At 39.0% G+C, this 23,281-nt stretch overlaps 1 protein-coding gene across 2 annotated transcripts in view; it reads left to right on the top strand.

Annotated features, from left to right (window-relative positions):
- The window catches only part of SCARA5 (scavenger receptor class A member 5), an 813,283-nt gene that overhangs the window by 367,500 nt on the left and 422,502 nt on the right, over positions 1–23,281 (top strand). For both annotated transcript variants that reach the window (XM_073673833.1, XM_073673832.1), the window contains exon 5: positions 11,088–11,168. In XM_073673833.1, coding sequence (XP_073529934.1) covers positions 11,088–11,168 — 81 coding nt within the window. The remainder of the gene's footprint in view (positions 1–11,087; positions 11,169–23,281) is intronic.

Raw genomic sequence — 23,281 nt, 5'->3', positions numbered from 1 at the left:
TAACAGAGCCGCACAGAGCAGAGGTAACAGAGCCGTACAGAGCAGAGATAACGGAGCCGTACAGAGCAGAGGTAACAGAGCCGCACAGAGCAGAGATAGCAGAGCCGCACAGAGCAGAGATATCAGAGCCGTACAGAGCAGAGATAACAGAGCCGCAAAGAGCAGAGATAACAGAGCCGTACAGAGCAGAGATAACAGAGCCGCACAGAGCAGAGGTAACAGAGCTGCACAGAGCAGACATAACAGAGCCACACAGAGCAGAGATAACAGAGCCGCACAGAGCAGAGGTAACAGAGTTGCACAGAGCAGACATAACAGAGCCGCACAGAGCAGAGATAACAGAGCCGCACAGAGCAGAGATAGCAGAGCCGCACAGAGCAGAGATAACGGAGCCAAACAGAGCAGAGATAACAGAGCCATACAGAGCAGAGATAGCAGAGCCGTACAGAGCAGAGATAACAGAGCCGCACAGAGCAGAGGTAACAGAGCCGTACAGAGCAGAGATAACGGAGCCGTACAGAGCAGAGGTAACAGAGCCGCACAGAGCAGAGATAGCAGAGCCGCACAGAGCAGAGATATCAGAGCCGTACAGAGCAGAGATAACAGAGCCGCAAAGAGCAGAGATAACAGAGCCGTACAGAGCAGAGATAACAGAGCCGCACAGAGCAGAGGTAACAGAGCTGCACAGAGCAGACATAACAGAGCCACACAGAGCAGAGATAACAGAGCCGCACAGAGCAGAGGTAACAGAGTTGCACAGAGCAGACATAACAGAGCCGCACAGAGCAGAGATAACAGAGCCGCACAGAGCAGAGGTAACAGAGCCGCACAGAGCAGAGATAACAGAGCCGCACAGAGCAGAGATAACAGAGCCGTACAGAGCAGAGATAACAGAGCCGCACAGAGCAGAGATAACAGAGCCGCACTGAGCAGAGATAACAGAGCCGCACAGAGCAGAGATAACAGAGCCGTACAGAGCAGAGATAACGGAGCCGTACAGAGTAGAGATAACAGAGCCGCACTGAGCAGAGATAACAGAGCCGTACAGAGCAGAAATAACAGAGCCGTACAGAACAGAGGTAACAGAGCCGCACAGAGCAGAGATAGCAGAGCCGCACAGAGCAGAGATAATAGAGCCACACAGAGCAGAGGTAACAGAGCCGTACAGAGCAGAGATAGCAGAGCCGTACAGAGCAGAGATAGCAGAGCCGTACAGAGCAGAGGTAACAGAGCCGCACAGAGCAGAGATAACAGAGCCGTACAGAGCAGAGATAACAGAGCGGTACAGAACAGAGGTAACAGAGCTATACAGAGCAGAGGTAACAGAGCCGCACAGAGCTGAGATAACAGAGCCGTACAGAGCAGAGATAACAGAGCCGCACAGAGCTGAGATAACAGAGCCGCACAGAGCAGAGATAATAGACCCATTAAGAGCAGAGATAACGGAGCCGTACAGAGTAGAGATAATAGAGCTGTACGGAGCAGAAATAACGGAGCCGTACAGAGCAGAGGTAACAGAGCCGCACAGAGCAGAGATAGCAGAGCCGCACAGAGCAGAGATAATAGAGCCGCACAGAGCAGAGGTAACAGAGCCGTACAGAGCAGAGATAGCAGAGCCGTACAGAGCAGAGATAGCAGAGCCGTACATAGCAGAGGTAACAGAGCCGCACAGAGCAGAGATAACGGAGCCGTACAGAGCAGAGGTAACAGAGCCGCACAGAGCAGAGATAGCAGAGCCGCACAGAGCAGAGATAATAGAGCCGCACAGAGCAGAGATAATAGAGCCGCACAGAGCAGAGATAGCAGAGCCGTACAGAGCAGAGATAGCAGAGCCGTACAGAGCAGAGGTAACAGAGCCGCACAGAGCAGAGATAACAGAGCCGTACAGAGCAGAGATAACAGAGCGGTACAGAGCAGAGATAACAGAGCCATACAGAGCAGAGATAACAGAGCCGTACAGTGCAGAGATAACGGAGCCGTACAGAGTAGCGATAACGGAGCCGCACTGAGCTGAGATAACAGAGCCGTACAAAGCAGAGATAACAGAGCCGTACAGAACAGAGGTAAGAGAGCTGTACATAGCAGAGGTAACAGAGCCGCACAGAGCAGAGGTAACAGAGCCGCACAGAGCAGAGATAACGGAGCCGTACAGAGCAGAGATAACAGAGCCGCACAGAGCAGAGATAACGGAGCCGTACAGAGCAGAGGTAACAGAGCCGTACAGAGCAGAGATAACAGAGCCGCACAGAGCAGAGATAACAGAGCCGCACAGAGCAGAGATAACAGAGCCGTACAGAACAGAGGTAAGAGAGCTGTACATAGCAGAGGTAACAGAGCCGCACAGAGCAGAGATAACAGAGCCGTACAGAGCAGAGATAAGAGAGCCGCACAGAGCAGAGATAACAGAGCCGCACAGAGCAGAGGTAACAGAGCCGCACAGAGCAGAGATAACAGAGCCGCACAGAGCAGAGATAACAGAGCCGTACAGAGCAGAGATAACAGAGCCGCACAGAGCAGAGATAACAGAGCCGCACAGAGCAGAGATAACGGAGCCGTACAGAGCAGAGGTAACAGAGCCGCACAGAGCAGAGATAACGGAGCCATACAGAGCAGAGATAACAGAGCCGTACAGAGCTGAGATAACAGAGCCGTACAGAGCAGAGATAACAGAGCCGTACAGAGCAGAGATAACAGAGCCGTACAGAGCAGAGATAATAGAGCCGCACAGAGCAGAGATAATAGAGCCGCACAGAGCAGAGATAATAGAGCCGTACAGAGCAGAGATAACAGAGCCGTACAGAGCAGAGATAATAGAGCCGCACAGAGCAGAGATAACAGAGCCGTACAGAGCAGAGATAACAGAGCCGCACAGAGCAGAGATAACAGAGCCGTACAGAACAGAGGTAACAGAGCCGTACAGAACAGAGGTAACAGAGCCGCACAGAGCTGAGATAATAGAGCCATTAAGAGCAGAGATAACAGAGCCGCACAGAGCAGAGATAATAGACCCATTAAGAGCAGAGATAACAGAGCCGTACAGAGCAGAGATAACAGAGCCGTACAGAGCAGAGATAATGGAGCCGTACAGAGCAGAGCTAACAGAGCCGCACAGAGCAGAGATAACAGAGCCGCACAGAGCAGAGATAACAGAGCCGCACAGAGCAGAGGTAACAGAGCGGTACAGAGCAGAGATAACGGAGCCATACAGAGCAGAGACAACAGAGCCGTACAGAGCAGAGATAAGGGAGCCGTACAGAGTAGAGATAACGGAGCCGCACTGAGCAGAGATAACAGAGCCGTACAGAGCAGAGATAACAGAGCCGTACAGAACAGAGGTAAGAGAGCTGTACATAGCAGAGGTAACAGAGCCGCACAGAGCAGAGGTAACAGAGCCGCACAGAGCAGAGATAACGGAGCCGTACAGAGCAGAGGTAACACAGCCGTACAGAGCAGAGATAACAGAGCCAAACAGAGCAGAGATAACAGAGCCGTACAGAACAGAGGTAACAGAGCTGTACAGAGCAGAGATAACAGAGCCGCACAGAGCAGAGATAATAGACCCATTAAGAGCAGAGATAACGGAGCCGTACAGAGCAGAGATAATAGACCCATTAAGAGCAGAGATAACAGAGCCGCACAGAGCAGAGATAATAGACCCATTAAGAGCAGAGATAACGGAGCCGTACAGAGCAGAGATAATAGAGCTGTATGGAGCAGAAATAACAGAGCCGTACAGAGCAGAGATAACGGAGCCGTACAGAGCAGAGGTAACAGAGCCGCACAGAGCAGAGATAGCAGAGCCGCACAGAGCAGAGATAATAGAGCCGCACAGAGCAGAGGTAACAGAGCCGTACAGAGCAGAGATAGCAGAGCTGTACAGAGCAGAGATAGCAGAGCCGTACAGAGCAGAGGTAACAGAGCCGCACAGAGCAAAGATAATAGAGCCGCACAGAGCAGAGATAACGGAGCCGTACAGAGCAGAGATAGCAGAGCCGCACAGAGCAGAGATAGCAGAGCCTCACAGAGCAAAGATAATAGAGCCGCACAGAGCAGAGATAACGGAGCCGTACAGAGCAGAGATAGCAGAGCCGTACAGAGCAGAGGTAACAGAGCCGCACAGAGCAGAGATAGCAGAGCCGTACAGAGCAGAGATAGCAGAGCCGTACAGAGCAGAGATAGCAGAGCCGTACAGAGCAGAGGTAACAGAGCCGCACTTACCCATTGCTTTCTGTGGGTGAAAAAATGCCTCAGAAACGCTGAAAAAAGTGATGTGCTGCAGTTTTAAATAACGAAGCAGCTTTTCAAATCAGTCAGGAAAGAAAACCAGTGTGTGTGCATAAGATTTCTGAAATCTCAGAGCTTTTGCTGCTGCTGTAAAATGCAGCTTTTACTTTGGATGAAAAAAAAACGCAGCAAAAATGCAACATGTGAACATAGTCTTAGTTCCATTTATTGCTCGTTTTTATACAGGGATTGTTAATATGATTGTTCTGTGTGCAAAGAACATAATTTTTCTCGGCAGCACATATTGTTTATACCGGCTGCTGTGCTGCCGAGAAAAATTATGTTCTTTGCACACAGAGCAATCGTATTAACAATGATGATTTTTAAGGCTTGCCTAAAATAATCTCACCCCACAAACGTACGTTTTGCTCATTCTTCAAGTGATTTCCGGCCTGTCTAGACAGTCAGTAATGGAGTCTTCCTAGAGATGCGCCTTCCCGATTATAGGCCTGTCCAATTGATCTTTAAGATGGAGCAGAAGAGCACTGTCATGGGTGTGTCAGATGTGACAGACAGTTGCTCTGCAGTTGTTTGCAGAAGATCTCTTCGTTTAGCATAAAAGACACCTTCTTGAATCTGTCTCACTCTAGGACCCAGCAGCTACCTCTAATTAACACCCAGGCCTGGGTGTTTAAATACTTTCTGTTTGCTGCAGGGTGGTGCCGGTGATATTCACATGTTTCCTTTCACATGTGCAGTCTGCTTACTTCCTCTCTGGTGCTAGGAGGATGTTTGGTGTAATCTCTCTGAAGTCGGCTCAAGCTAAGTTACTTTTCCCCGTGTGTGTCTCCCTTGTTGTCTTTAGTTTCTAGTGGGGACTGACCAATGCTCATCCCCCCTTCCCTATTCAGGGCCAAGCGCTAGGGAAATACAGGGGTAGGTTCTTGTGCGGTGATTGGTGAGGGACCAATATAGAGACGAGAGGGAAGTCAGAGTGATATCAGATCAGCCTAGGAAGTCTCCACTCCCCCTTTCCCTAGCGTCTGGGCTTCCTTCCCCTCTTCCCTTTGTGTTGCACTTAGTCTTTCCCACACCGTGCGCGACAAGCACAAGTCTCGATGGGACATCCTTCGGTGGAGAACATCACGAATCTCAATCATCGGTACGTGAGGTTATGGAAGCTTCCATATTTCCGGTAGTGGTTCATCGAGGCACCAACATTCCCACTTATGGGATATGTGAAATTTTTGGAAAAATCCTTTAAACTACATAAATCTATATAACCTCCCTCCTTGTCTGCTGCCTCCACCGTCGTCTCCTTCGTCCTGAGCTGGGCCAAGACTTCTTCCACATGTTTCGGTAACCGGGTTGTGAACTGATTTTATTGTATTTACACGAAGATGATAAAGCGGAGATTTGTGGCGGATCAGCCTTTATATGAAAGCTCTGACTCTGAGCGATGGGGTTTTTTTTTTCTCCGTCCTTACTTCTCAATGATTTTTTTAGCTTTTCTTGGATTGTTTCTTACTTTCTGCTGTGCGTGTCCAAATGCTGAAGGCTCTTAGGGCGAGGACGCGTGTTGGATGGCGTCCACCTCCGAAACATGTTCTATCTGCTGATCAGGTCGAATTTCATTGCTGTTTACTGAAAGTTTATTTGATTGGATCTGCGGAGACCTCCGTCCGGGGAAGAGGGAAGAAAAGCTCCTCAATTCTGGTACCTAAAGGTCTCAAAGATCCATCGGACACATTGGAGGTACGACATGAAGTCTGAAAGGGTTTCTCCACTTTGCACAATCCCAACTTTTTAGAATGGATCACTTGACTTGACAATAAAGATGATCACAAAACTCCTATGAATTCATCTGATTGCCAGGAAGTATTCAATTTCTCTGCAGCTCCCCCGCAGGAGAAAGAAAGAATTACAATGTGATCAGTGGGCTGGAATCGTGAAAGCGCGGGGTCTTCTGAAAGCCTCTGTCACCACCATCTTGGAAACATCCATAAAGCCCAGTATCAGGTTGGGAAGATTGTGAAGCACTGCAGTATTATACTGTAGCACAATCTATGTAATATCTTCTAGCGGGACTTAGAAATTAACTAAAAGGTAATAAAAAATGTTTTGGAAAAAATATATATATACAGTGGGTACGGAACGTATTCAGACCCATGAAATTTTTCACTCTTTGTTTCATTGCAGCCATTTGGTAAATTCTAAAAAGTTCATTTTTTTTCTCATTACAGTCCACTCTGCGCCCCATCTTGCCTGAAAAAAAAACAGAAATGTAGAAATTTTTGCAAATTTATTAAAAAAGAAACAAACCAACTTTTTTTTTTTTTTTTTTTTTTTTTACAAAGTTCTAATTTTTTTTTCACCACTTGAATACATAAAAAAAAGACTGTCCAGGTCTGATATCGACGTAATTGTAACAACGATCTCCGTAAAAACAAAACCTAAAAGTACAATGGCGGAATAATAAAAAAAACAAAAAACGTTCACAGTTTCACCCCACTTGGAATTTTTTTTTCTCATTTTTTGGTGCATTTTATGGAAAAAAATGGATGAGATCACTCGAAACGACAACTCGTTCCACAACAAATAAGCGCTCGTACGGCTAGGTCGATGATGATGACGAGGTTAATGACATTTATGTATGTGGGAATTGAGAGAATTTTTAGAAATGGCCGATGGTGATGATTCTTATATGCCATCCCGGATTGGGGAACCACTTTACCAAAAAAAGCCACTACAACTCTTAGTGAAAGGAGTTCACCACTGGTCAACCTCTAGTTCCAGCGCAAAACAGGACGGTCCTTCCAAATAAAAGTCAACTTTTTGCAACTGCTTTTACTCAGGTTGAGAGATGATCGGGTTTTGGAATATGGGTTACTCTTGTACATTGCCGGCAGCTTCGGATCTGGTAGACCTCCGGTTGGATGAACGTTGGTGGAGGCCCTTAGCCAAAACTCTTTATAAAGTCCCCATCTTGTCTTATCATTTGCAGCCATTCCACACCGCATTCCATTTCTTGCTGACTCAATTCGCACCCCATATGAGATTACAATGGTAGACGTTGTATAATACTCCCTTCACCACCGTGCACGCCCGCCCCAACGTCCCGCTGCATTCGTAGCTGGAGCAAAACTCTTCCAACCCTTGTGATTGCTGCACGCTGTGGTTGCAGATGTTCTGCCAGAGACATCACTTTGGTGCTCACATTATGACGGGGCTTGTCGTCAGTCAGGGAGCGTTGTTTACTTCCCAACATTCAAAAAGACCACAAGAGAAAGTGAAGAGCGTTTTTCTGATAAATAATTTTTTTTATATATAGATTTCCCATCCCAGGATGCCAAGATGCCTTCACTATACATCTTCTGACCTTCACTCTCTGGGAATGACTGGGATTATGTTACACGGGAGGGAAAGTTCAAATAAGCACATCGTAGATGGAGGAGAAGGTTTCTACATAAAGAAGATAATTATAAAGCCAAAAATAATGCAAAAAAAAAACATCCTGACAAACATTTTTCAAATTGCCTCTTCAGAATGGAAGATGACTAGAGCTCAAGTGCCACCTACTGAAAGGAGCAATCCTGAAATGTCAATTTTGACCCTTTAATGAGACTTGCCACATGTGAAGATTAGAGGTTGTGGGTTATAATAATCAGCTAGGCAGGTTAATGATGCAACTATTTTTTTATTCCTTACATCCATGGTATTACAGCAACTCCAGGTAGATGGCCAAAATACAATGCCCCCAGTCCACAAGATTCCAACCCGGGGCCAGTAGTTCCAATGCCCCCGTAACAGGCGATACCTGCTGTCTCCCAACTTTTGGTTGGCCCACAGCTTTTGTAACTACCACCGGTATCGTCTGCAGTCACAGCCTATGCTCCTCCAGACAATGAATACCATGACTGTAGAGAGTGTATCTAGCTCTAGCCAACAACAACAGTCCTTAGGATAGTTCCTCAAATCCAGACAACAGGTACCACAACCATAGCATGTATATCCAGCTCCAGCCGGCAACAACAGTCCTTAGGATAGTTCCTCAAATCCAGACAACAGGTACCACAACCGTAGCATGTATATCCAGCTCCAGCCGGCAACAACAGTCCTTAGGATAGTTCCTCAAATCCAGACAACAGGTACCACAACCATAGCATGTATATCCAGCTCCAGCCGGCAACAACAGTCCTTAGGATAGTTCTTCAAATCCAGACAACAGGTACCACAACCGTAGCATGTATATCCAGCTCCAGCCGGCAACAACAGTCCTTAGGATAGTTCTTCAAATCCAGACAACAGGTACCACAACCATAGCATGTATATCCAGCTCCAGCCGGCAACAACAGTCCTTAGGATAGTTCTTCAAATCCAGACAACAGGTACCACAACCGTAGCATGTATATCCAGCTCCTGCCGGCAACAACAGTCCTTAGGATAGTTCTTCAAATCCAGACAACAGGTACCACAACCGTAGCATGTATATCCAGCTTCAGCCGGCAACAACAGTCCTTAGGATAGTTCTTCAAATCCAGACAACAGTTACCACAACCATAGCATGTATATCCAGCTCCAGCCGGCAACAACAGTCCTTAGGATAGTTCTTCAAATCCAGACAACAGGTACCACAACCGTAGCATGTATATCCAGCTCCAGCCGGCAACAACAGTCCTTAGGATAGTTCTTCAAATCCAGACCACAGGTACCACAACCATAGCATGTATATCCAGCTCCAGCCGGCAACAACAGTCCTTAGGATAGTTCTTCAAATCCAGACAACAGGTACCACAACCGTAGCATGTATATCCAGCTCCAGCCGGCAACAACAGTCCTTAGGATAGTTCCTCAAATCCAGACCACAGGTACCACAACCATAGCATGTATATCCAGCTCCAGCCGGCAACAACAGTCCTTAGGATAGTTCTTCAAATCCAGACAACAGGTACCACAACCGTAGCATGTATATCCAGCTCCAGCCGGCAACAACAGTCCTTAGGATAGTTCTTCAAATCCAGACAACAGGTACCACAACCATAGCATGTATATGCAGCTCCAGCCGGCAACAACAGTCCTTAGGATAGTTCTTCAAATCCAGACAACAGGTACCACAACCGTAGCATGTATATCCAGCTCCAGCCGGCAACAACAGTCCTTAGGATAGTTCTTCAAATACAGACGACATATACCACAACCGTAGCATGTATATCCAGCTCCAGCCGGCAACAACAGTCCTTAGGATAGTTCTTCAAATACAGACGACATATACCACAACCGTAGCAGGTGTATCCAGCTCCATCTGCAACTGACCTCCAATCTCCATGGTCAATCCATACACAGGCACCAGGACCTAGCTTCAGCAACAGATCCTTGCCGCTCAATGTCCAGCACTAACCATGTGGCTTATTGTTCTACCTCTCCTGGCATCAGCCCTATGGTTGGGCTGAGATACTAACACCCACCCCTTTAAGCATTTACTACAGGTAGCTCAAAAGATGCAGAATGTTCCAGAAGCCCAGTCTTCAGCCTGTCTGCAGAGTTGTGTATTAGGGATGACCCCTGCCGAGAAGAACAAAGACACACATGCACCCACCAAATGCAGGTCAGAATTGCTAATGTAGGCCTTATGTATACATGAGATCCAGCCTGCACGACTTCCTCTGCTTACTGTCACTGAATGGAAACATTGATTCCAGAGGCTGAACACTTTCCAGGAGAGATTTGTGCACCTTAAACTGAGAAGCAAGCAAATCTCTAATTAAACACAATAATAAGATTGACGTAACCGGTGCTCCGTGCTGGAAAAAGTCTATATCCCTTAGAGACATCGACTCCACTCTACGTCCATTGGTCCAATATTCTTTAGTCTGTGGCCAGCTCCTCACATCACATGACTTAGGATAAAGGCCAAAACAGATACTCTATTTGCAGACACATGTTTTGGGATGTTTGCCCTTCTTCAATGCAATGCAAGAGGTCGGATTTCCCAGAGGAGCATTGCATGGCCTATAAGTCGCCTTACACTGGCATGTCAGGCATGTCACTCTCCACAAGGAGAGACACTACCCCTTAGAACCCGTGTCAAACATTATTACTTTCAGTGGGTTGTGTGTACTGTACCTACTTCTTTTTGAGGGTTCGAAAATAAACATTAAAAATTAAAAATGGAATGAAAAAAGTTAACGTGGGAGCGTCTTGTATGACCGTTCTAGGCTGTTGTATGGTTAGTCTAGCGTTCATTCTGCGAAGTCATTTCCAATGTTTTCGGGGAAGGTGTGAAAACCTTTTGCGTTTATAAAAGCGTGAACCCCAGAAGAGGTTGCTAATGTAACTTAATATATTTCTTATGTTGCTGCAGGGTATACTGATATTTCTTCACCCTGTTGCAGAGTTTGGTGATTTTATGGTTAATGCTAATTCTAAATATTGTAATTACTTTTTTTGTGAAAGTTTTGGGATAATAGGCAGATGGGCAGGGGAGAGGGCCAGCTGGCCAGCCATGTAAATTGGGAAAAGTTTTGGTAGCAAAAAAAGGGACGATCACAGGTTTGTGAGTAAGTTACTACAGTGATAATTGTATATACAATATACTGTAATTGTGAGGTTTAGGCACCACCTACTGCTCATTGTTGGTGCTTAATGCATCATTGAGCATTACTTAAATATGCAAAATCCTAATCCCACATGCCGTGTACTGTAATTGCAAAATCTAAGTACTGGTTCCATTGGGGACATCTTTGTAAAAATTTACAATGTATCCGTACGTGAAACACCTATTGTTCCTTCTAGGAATTACCTAAGGAACATGGCATTTCGTTGAATATTCTTTACCTGTGCCCACAATTTGCTTTCTTTTCTAGGTCCACCAGGGCCAAAGGGAGACCAAGGTCATGAAGGAATGGAAGGAGAACCTGGTGTTTCTGGACTTCCTGGGTTAAGAGGTAACAACAACTGGAATTTTTTTGCTGAATTCCCATCATATTGAACAATCTGTGTGTATCGAGGAACCTCCAGAACCTTCTTGTTGGACAAAACCGTCTTCAGTATGATATTAGACAAGTCCAAAACCAGCATACATAATACAAAACCAGTCTCTTACCTTTAGCATCAGTCTGACTCAGACCAAACCTCCCCAATACGTACTGAATTTATCCTCTGGATACATGTCTACTTATCTATTACGTAGTTGACTTTGAGACCTTCGGTTGACGTTGGCAATGCCATAACTTGATGCCTTGGGTCTCCTTTTCCTTCATCCACACTAAACAATGGAAGATGCTGTCCATGTGTAGTTTCTAGGAGCTGATGAATTGACCAGCGCTTCGAATTTCCTATAAATAACAATGAAGTTGGCCGCACTCATGCCCAAATGTAGACCCCTATCGATTTCCTGAATTTACTCTGGTAAACCAGTATACCCTGAAACCTTGGGGGCAGAAGAGTATGGAAACCCTAAACCTAGTCCAATACAAAGGGGGTGGTATGGCTGAAAGACGGGGTCTATGCATATCAAAGAACTTGGCTCTCCGCCCACCCAAGGTATCGCCCATTCCACATTGGTGTTGGGTAGAAAGAGTGAAGTCCACATAGGACCAAGGAAGAGGGAAAAAGAGGGCCTTTGCCCGGTCGGTCTTATGAAATACTAGAGACATCAGGATACATGCAGCTCACCGATACCTTACTGTATTCTACAATAACACGTGTAGATGGGACTAGAAAGGTCCCTCAAAAGTCCATAACCCTTATGGACACCTCCGACGTTCTGTATTCACCTTATCTTCAGCCTTTCCACCACTCGTCCTCCCGTAGCTCATTACTAACATCTTGTCTCGCTGCTCGTTCTATCGGTTACTAATCCTTGGACCCGTCACATTGTTTATTTCATGTGAAATCCAACATTTCATGTCCATCGTAATCTCTGCGTGATCTGAACGTTGTGTAAAATTACAGCAAATACTAAACTGCTTCCACATGTGAGATTCACATCAACCATCCTGATCCCTGAATCGGAGACGGCATTCACCCCGCGAGTAATCAGCAGTAATAAGAGGAAACTATCAGTGACCCTGCCCAAACTATGACCGCTCTGAGGTTTACCATCCACATACATGTCCATGGAGGAGAACAAGAACTACCATCTATCTACCTGTCCGTCTGTCCATCTATATACTGTAATTTACAATATTGTACATTTTAGGGGTGTTCAATGGTCCAGATGAAAACCCTTTGTATTAATAATCAACAAACTGCCGATTAATGATCATCATCTAAGAATGTTTCCATCTAAAAGTCTTTGATTTGTCATAGAAATAGACCTTTCTAACTGGAAACTCATATTCAGTAATCTGATACATGTGTAGCTATAAAACTGCCCCTGTGTACAAGAATATAACAACTATAATACTGACCCCTATGTACAAGAATATAACTACTATAATACTGCCCTATGTACAGGAATATAACTACTATAATACTGCTCCTATGTACAAGAATATAACTACTATAATACTGCCCCCTATATACTAGAATATAACTACTATAATACTGCTCCTATATACAAGAATATAACTACTGTAATACTGCTACTATGTACAAGAATATAACTACTATAATACTGGTCCTATGTACAAGAATATAACTACTATAATACTGCCCCCTATGTACAAGAATATAACTACTATAATACTGCTCCCTATGTACAGGAATATAACTACTATAATACAGCCACTATGTACAGGAATATAACTACTATAATACTGCCCCCCATGTACAAGAATATAACTACTATAATACTGCTCCTATGTACAAGAATATAACTACTATAATACTGCTCCTATGTACAAGAATATAACTACTATAATACTGCTCCTATGTACAAGAATATAACTACTATAATACTGCTCCTATGTACAAGAATATAACTACTATAATACTGCTCCCTGTGTACAAGAATATAACTACTATAATACTGCCCCTATGTACAAGGATATAACTATTATAATACTGCCCCCTATATACAAGAATATAACTACTATAATACTGCCCCCTATGTACAAGAATATAACTACTATAATACTGCCCCTATGTACAAGAATATAACTACTACAATACTGCTCCCTATGTACAAGAATATAACTACTATAATACTGCCCCCTATGTACAAGAATATAACTACTATAATACTGCTCCTATTTACAAGAATATAACTACTATAATACTGCTCCAATGTACAAGAATATAACTACTATAATACTGCTCCTATGTACTAGAATATAACTACTATAATACTGTCCCTATGCACTAGAATATAACTACTATAATACTGCTCCTATGTACAAGAATATAACTACTATAATACTGCCCCCTATGTACAAGAATATAACTACTATAATACTGCCCCTATGTACAAGAATATAACTACTACAATACTGCTCCCTATGTACAAGAATATAACTACTATAATACTGCCCCCTATGTACAAGAATATAACTACTATAATACTGCTCCTATTTACAAGAATATAACTACTATAATACTGCTCCTATGTACAAGAATATAACTACTATAATACTGCTCCTATGTACAAGAATATAACTACTATAATACTGCCCCCTATGTACAAGAATATAACTATTATAATACTACCCTCTATGTACAAGAATATAACTACTATAATACTGCTCCTATGTACAAGAATATAACTACTATAATACTGTCCCTATGTACAAGAATATAACTACTATAATACTGCTCCTATGTACAAGAATATAACTACTATAATACTGCCCCCTATGTACAAGGATATAACTACTATAATACTGCCCCCTATATACAAGAATATAACTACTATAATACTGCCCCCTATATACAAAAATATAACTACTATAATACTGCTCCCTATGTACAAGAATATAACTACTATAATACTGCTCCTATGTACAAGAATATAACTACTATAATACTGCTCCTATGTACAAGAATATAACTACTATAATACTGCCCCCTATGTACAAGGATATAACTACTATAATACTGCCCCCTATATACAAGAATATAACTACTATAATACTGCCCCCTATGTACAAGAATATAACTACTATAATACTGCCCCTATGTACAAGAATATAACTACTATAATACTGTCTCTATGTACAAGAATATAACTACTATAATACTGCTCCTATGTACAAGAATATAACTACTATAATACTGCCCCCTATGTACAAGGATATAACTACTATAATACTGCCCCCTATATACAAGAATATAACTACTATAATACTGCCCCTTATATACAAAAATATAACTACTATAATACTGCTCCCTATGTACAAGAATATAACTACTATAATACTGCTCCTATGTACAAGAATATAACTACTATAATACTGCTCCTATGTAAAAGAATATAACTACTATAATACTGCCCCTATGTACAAGGATATAACTATTATAATACTGCCCCCTATATACAAGAATATAACTACTATAATACTGCCCCCTATGTACAAGAATATAACTACTATAATACTGCCCCTATGTACAAGAATATAACTACTACAATACTGCTCCTTATGTACAAGAATATAACTACTATAATACTGCCCCCTATGTACAAGAATATAACTACTATAATACTGCTCCTATTTACAAGAATATAACTACTATAATACTGCTCCTATGTACAAGAATATAACTACTATAATACTGCTCCTATGTACTAGAATATAACTACTATAATACTGTCCCTATGAACTAGAATATAACTACTATAATACTGCTCCTATGTACAAGAATATAACTACTATAATACTGCCCCCTATGTACAAGAATATAACTACTATAATACTGCCCTCTATGTACAAGAATATAACTACTATAATACTGCTACTATGTACAAGAATATAACTACTATAATACTGCCCCTATGTACAAGAATATAACTACTATAATACTGCTCCTATGTACAAGAATATAACTACTATAATACTGCTCCCTATGTACAAGGATATAACTGCTATAATACTGCCCCCTATATACAAGAATATAACTACTATAATACTACCCTCTATGTACAAGAATATAACTACTATAATACTGCTCCTATGTACAAGAATATAACTACTATAATACTGTCCCTATGTACAGGAATATAACTACTATAATACTGCTCCTATGTACAAGAATATAACTACTATAATACTGCCCCCTATGTACAAGGATATAACTACTATAATACTGCCCCCTATATACAAGAATATAACTACTATAATACTGCCCCCTATATACAAAAATATAACTACTATAATACTGCTCCCTATGTACAAGAATATAACTACTATAATACTGCTCCTATGTACAAGAATATAACTACTATAATACTGCTCCTATGTACAAGAATATAACTACTATAATACTGCCCCCTATGTACAAGGATATAACTACTATAATACTGCCCCCTATATACAAGAATATAACTACTATAATACTGCCCCTATATACAAAAATATAACTACTATAATACTGCTCCCTATGTACAAGAATATAACTACTATAATACTGCTCCTATGTAAAAGAATATAACTACTATAATACTGCTCCTATGTACAAGAATATAACTACTATAATACTGCTCCTATGTACAAGGATATAACTACTATAATACTGCCCCCTATGTACAAGGATATAACTACTATAATACTGCCCCCTATATACAAGAATATAACTACTATAATACTGCCCCCTATATACAAAAATATAACTACTATAATACTGCTCCCTATGTACAAGAATATAACTACTATAATACTGCTCCTATGTACAAGAATATAACTACTATAATACTGCTCCTATGTACAAGAATATAACTACTATAATACTGCTCCTATGTACAAGGATATAACTACTATAATACTGCCCCCTATGTACAAGGATATAACTACTATAATACTGCCCCCTATATACAAGAATATAACTACTGTAATACTGCCCCCTATATACAAAAATATAACTACTATAATACTGCTCCCTATGTACAAGAATATAACTACTATAATACTGCTCCTATGTACAAGAATATAACTACTATAATACTGCCCTCAATGTACAAGAATATAACTACTATAATACTGCTCCTATGTACAAGAATATAACTACTATAATACTGCTCCTATGTACAAGAATATAACTACTATAATACTGTCCCTATGTACAAGAATATAACTACTATAATACTGCTCCTATGTACAAGAATATAACTACTATAATACTGCCCCCTATGTACAAGAATATAACTACTATAATACTGCCCCCTATGTACAAGAATATAACTACGATAATACTGCCCTCTATGTACAAGAATATAACTACTATAATACTGCTCCTATGTACAAGAATATAACTACTATAATACTGCCCCTATGTACAAGAATATAACTACTATAATACTGCTCCTATGTACAAGAATATAACAACTATAATACTGCCCCTATGTACAAGAATATAACTACTATAATACTGCCCCCTATGTGCAAGAATATAACTACTATAATACTGCTCCTATGTACAAGAAAATAACTACTATAATGCTGCTCCTGTATACAAGAATATAACTACTATAATACTGCTCCGATGTACAAGAATATAACTACTATAATACTGACCCTATGTACAAGAATATAACTACTATAATACTGCTCCTATGTACAAGAATATAACTACTATAATACTGCTCCTATGTACAAGAATATAACTACTATAATACTGCTCCCTGTGTACAAGAATATAACTACTATAATACTGCCCCCTATATACAAGAATATAACTACTATAATACTGCTCCTATGTACAAGAATATAACTACTATAATACTGCTCCCTATGTACAAGAATATAACTACTATAATACTGCTCCTATGTACAGGAATATAACTACTATAATACTGCTCCTATGTACAAGAATATAACTACTATAATACTGCCCCTATGTACAAGAATATAACTACTATAATACTGCTCCTATGTACAAGAATATAACTACTATAATACTGCCCCCTATGTACAAGAATATAACTACTATTATACTACCCTCTATGTACAAGAATATAACTACTATAATACTGCTCCTATGTACAAGAATATAACTACCATAATACTGCTCCTATGTACAAGAATATAACTACTATAATACTGTCCCTATGTACAAGAATATAACTACTATAATACTGCTCCTATGTACAAGAATATAACTACTATAATACTGCCCCCTATGTACAAGGATATAACTACTATAATACTGCCCCCTATATACAAGAATATAACTACTATAATACTGCCCCCTATATACAAAAATATAACTACTATAATACTGCTCCCTATGTACAAGAATATAACTACTATAATACTGCTCCTATGTACAAGAATATAACTACTATAATACTGCTCCTATGTACAAGAATTTAACTACTATAATACTGCCCCCTATGTACAAGGATATAACTACTATAATACTGCCCCCTATATACAAGAATATAACTACTATAATACTGCCCCCTATATACAAAAATATAACTACTATAATACTGCTCCTATGTACAAGAATATAACTACTATAATACTGCTCCTATGTACAAGAATATAACTATTATAATACTGCCCCCTATGTACAAGGATATAACTACTATAATAATGCCCCCTATATACAAGAATAAAACTACTATAATACTGCCCCCTATATACAAAAATATAACTACTATAATACTGCTCCGTATGTACAAGAATATAACTACTATAATACTGCTCCTATGTACAAGAATATAACTACTATAATACTGCCCTCTATGTACAAGAATATAACTACTATAATACTGCTCCTATGTACAAGAATATAACTACTATAATACTGCTCCTATGTACAAGAATATAACTACTATAATACTGTCCCTATATACAAGAATATAACTACTATAATACTGCTCCTATGTACAAGAATATAACTACTATAATACTGCCCCCTATGTACAAGAATATAACTACTATAATACTGCCCCCTATGTACAAGAATATAACTACGATAATACTGCCCTCTATGTACAAGAATATAACTACTATAATACTGCTCCTATGTACAAGAATATAACTACTATAATACTGCTCCTATGTACAAGAATATAACTACTATAATACTGCCCCTATGTACAAGAATATAACTACTATAATACTGCCCACTATGTGCAAGAATATAACTACTATAATACTGCTCCTATGTACAAGAATATAACTACTATAATACTGCTCCTGTATACAAGAATATAACTACTATAATACTGCTCCCATGTACAAGAATATAACTACTATAATACTGACCCTATGTACAAGAATATAACTACTATAATACTGCTCCTATGTACAAGAATATAACTACTATAATACTGCTCCTATGTACAAGAATATAACTACTATAATACTGCTCCCTGTGTACAAGAATATAACTACTATAATACTGCCCCCTATGTACAAGGATATAACTACTATAATACTGCCCCCTATATACAAGAATATAACTACTATAATACTGCTCCTATGTACAAGAATATAACTACTATAATACTGCTCCTATGTACAAGAATATAACTACTATAATACTGCTTCCTATGTACAAGAATATAACTACTATAATACTGCTCCTATGTACAGGAATATAACTACTATAATACTGCTCCTATGTACAAGAATATAACTACTATAATACTGCCCCTACGTACAAGAATATAACTATTATAATACTGCCCCCTATGTACAAGAATATAACTACTATAATACTGCTCCCTATGTACAAGAATATAACTACTATAATACTGCCCCCTATGTACAAGAATATAACTACTATAATACTACTCCTGTATACAAGAATATAGCTACTATAATACTGCTCCCATGTACAAGAATATAACTACTATAATACTGCTCCTATGTACAAGAATATAACTACTATAATACTGCCTCCTATGTACAAGAATATAACTACTATAATACTGCTCCCTGTGAACAAGAATATAACTACTATAATACTGCTCCTGTATACAAGAATATAGCTACTATAATACTGCTCCCATGTACAAGAATATAACTACTATAATACTGCTCCTATGTACAAGAATATAACTACTATAATACTGCTCCTGTATACAAGAATATAGCTACTATAATACTGCTCCCATGTACAAGAATATAACTACTATAATACTGCCCCCTATGTACAAGAATATAACTACTATAATACTGCTCCTGTATACAAGAATATAGCTACTATAATACTGCTCCCATGTACAAGAATATAACTACTATAATACTGCTCCTATGTACAAGAATATAACTACTATAATACTGCCTCCTATGTACAAGAATATAACTACTATAATACTGCTCCTGTATACAAGAATATAACTACTATAATACTGCTCCCATGTACAAGAATATAACTACTATAATACTGACCCTATGTACAAGAATATAACTACTATAATACTGCTCCTATGTACAAGAATATAACTACTATAATACTGCCCCCTATGTACAAGAATATAACTACTATAATACTGTACCTATGTACAAGAATATAACTACTATAATACTGCCCCCTATGTACAAGGATATAACTACTATAATACTGCCCCCTATATACAAGAATATAACTACTATAATACTGCTCCTATGTACAAGAATATAACTACTATAATACTGCCCCTATGTACAAGAATATAACTACTATAATACTGCCCCTATGTACAAGAATATAACTACTATAATACTGCCCCCTATGTACAAGAATATAACTACTATAATACTCCCCCTATGTACAAGAATATAACTACTACAATACAGCTCCCTATGGACAAGAATATAACTACTATAATACTGCCCCGTATGTACAAGAATATAACTACTATAATACTGCTCCTATGTTCAAGAATATAACTACTATAATTCTGCCCCCTATGTACAAGAATATAACTACTATAATACTGCTCCCTATGTACAAGAATATAACTACTATAATACTGCCCCTATGTACAAGAATATAACAACTATAATACTGCTCCTATGTACAAGAATATGAGTATTATAATACTGCCCCTATGTACAAGAATATAACTAATATAAAACTGCTCCTATGTACAAGAATAAAACTACTATAATACTGCCCCTATGTACAAGAATATAACTACTATAATACCGCCCCCTATGTACAAGAATATAACTACTATAATACTTTCCTCTATGTACAAGAATATAACTACTATAATACTGCCCCTATGTACCAGAATATAACTACTATAATACTGCTCCTATGTACAAGAATATAACTACTATAATACTGCCCCTATGTACAAGAATATAACTACTATAATACTGCCCCTATGTACAAGAATATAACTACTATAATACTGCTCCTATGTACAAGAATATAACTACTATAATACTGCGCCTATGTACAAGAATATAACTACTATAATACTGTCCCTATGTACAAGAATATAACTACTATAATACTGCTCCTATGTACAAGAATATAACTACTATAATACTGCCCCCTATGTACAAGAATATAACTACTATAATACTGCCCCGTATGTACAAGAATATAACTACTATAATACTGTCCCTATGTACAAGAATATAACTACTACAATACTGCTCCTATGTACAAGAATATAACTACTATAATACTGCCTCTATGTACAAGAATATAACTACTATAATACTGCCCTCTATGTACAAGAATATAACTACTATAATACTGCCCCTATGTACAAGAATATAACTACTATAATACTGCTCCTATGTACAAGAATATAACTACTATAATACTGCCCCTATGTACAAGAATATAACTACTATAATACTGCCCCCTATGTAAAAGAATATAACTACTATAATACTGCCCCTATGTACAAGAATATAACTACTACAATACAGCTCCCTATGTACAAGAATATAACTACTATAATACTGCCCCCTATGTACAAGAATATAACTACTATAATACTGCTCCTGTATACAAGAATATAGCTACTATAATACTGCCCCCTATATACAAGAATATAACTACTATAATACTGCCTCCTATGTACAAGAATATAACTACTATAATACTGCCCCTATGTACAAGAATATAACTACTATAATACTGCCCCCTATGTACAAGAATATAACTACTATAATACTTCCCTCTATGTACAAGAATATAACTACTATAATACTGCCCCTATGTACCAGAATATAACTACTATAATACTGCTCCTATGTAAAAGAATATAACTACTATAATACTGCCCCTATGTACAAGAATATAACTACTATAATACTTCCCTCTATGTACAAGAATATAACTACTATAATACTGCCCCTATGTACCAGAATATAACTACTATAATACTGCTCCTATGTACAAGAATATAACTACTATAATACTGCCCCTATGTACAAGAATATAACTACTATAATACTGCCCCTATGTACAAGAATATAACTACTATAATACTGCCCCTATGTACAAGAATATAACTACTATAATACTACCCCCTATGTACAAGAATATAACTACTATAATACTGCTCCCTATGTACAAGAATATAACTACTATAATACTGCTCCTATGTACAAGAATATAACTACTATAATACTGCTCCTATGTACAAGAATATAACTACTATAATACTGCTCCGATGTACAAGAATATAAGTACTATAATACTGCTCCTATGTACAAGAATATAACTACTATAATACTGCCCCCTATGTACAAGACTATAACTACTATAATACTGCTCCCTGTGTACAAGAATATAACTACTATAATACTGCTCCTATGTACAAGAATATAACTACTATAATACTGCCCCCTATGTACAAGAATATAACTACTATAATACTGATCCCTGTGTACAAGAATATAACTACTATAATACTGCTCCCTATGTACAGGAATATAACTATTATAATTCTGTCCCCTATGTACAAGAATATAACTACTATAATACTGCTCCTATGTACAAGAATATAACTACTATAATACTGCTCCTATGTACAAGAATATAACTACTATAATACTGCCCCCTAAGTACAAGAATATAACTACTATAATACTGCTCCCTGTGTACAAGAATATAACTACTATAATACTGCCCCCTATGTACAAGGATATAACTACTATAATACTGCTCCTATGTACAAGAATATAACTATTATAATGCTGTCCCCTATGTACAAGAATATAACTACTATAATACTGCTCCTATGTACAAGAATATAACTACTATAATACTGCCCCCTATGTACAAGAATATAACTACTATAATACTGCTTCTATGTGCAAGAATATAACTACTATAATACTGCTCCTGTATACAAGAATATAACTACTATAATACTGCTCCCATGTACAAGAATATAACTACTATAATACTGACCCTATGTACAAGAATATAACTACTATAATACTGCTCCTATGTACAAGAATATAACTACTATAATACTGCTCCTATGTACAAGAATATAACTACTATAATATTGCTCCCTGTGTACAAGAATATAACTACTATAATACTGCCCCCTATGTACAAGGATATAACTACCATAATACTGCCACCTATATACAAGAATATAACTACTATGATACTGCCCTCTATGCACAAGAATATAACTACTATAATACTGCTCCCTAGGTACAAGAATATAACTACTATAATACTGCCCCCTATGTACAAGAATATAACTACTATAATACTGCTCCTGTATACAAGAATATAGCTACTATAATACTGCTCCCATGTACAAGAATATAACTACTATAATACTGCTCCTATGTACAAGAATATAACTACTATAATACTGCCTCCTATGTACAAGAATATAACTACTATAATACTGCTCCCTGTGTACAAGAATATAACTACTATAATACTGCTCCTGTATACAAGAATATAGCTACTATAATACTGCTCCCATGTACAAGAATATAACTACTATAATACTGCTCCTATGTACAAGAATATA

Source organism: Phyllobates terribilis, unplaced genomic scaffold (genome assembly GCF_046119375.1).
Source record: "Phyllobates terribilis strain yellow unplaced genomic scaffold, ASM4611937v1 Scaffold_3__8_contigs__length_932513732, whole genome shotgun sequence".
Lineage (NCBI taxonomy): Eukaryota > Metazoa > Chordata > Amphibia > Anura > Dendrobatidae > Phyllobates > Phyllobates terribilis.
The sequence above is the reverse complement of the archived record's forward strand: the minus strand, read 5'-3'. Positions and strand labels throughout refer to the sequence as shown.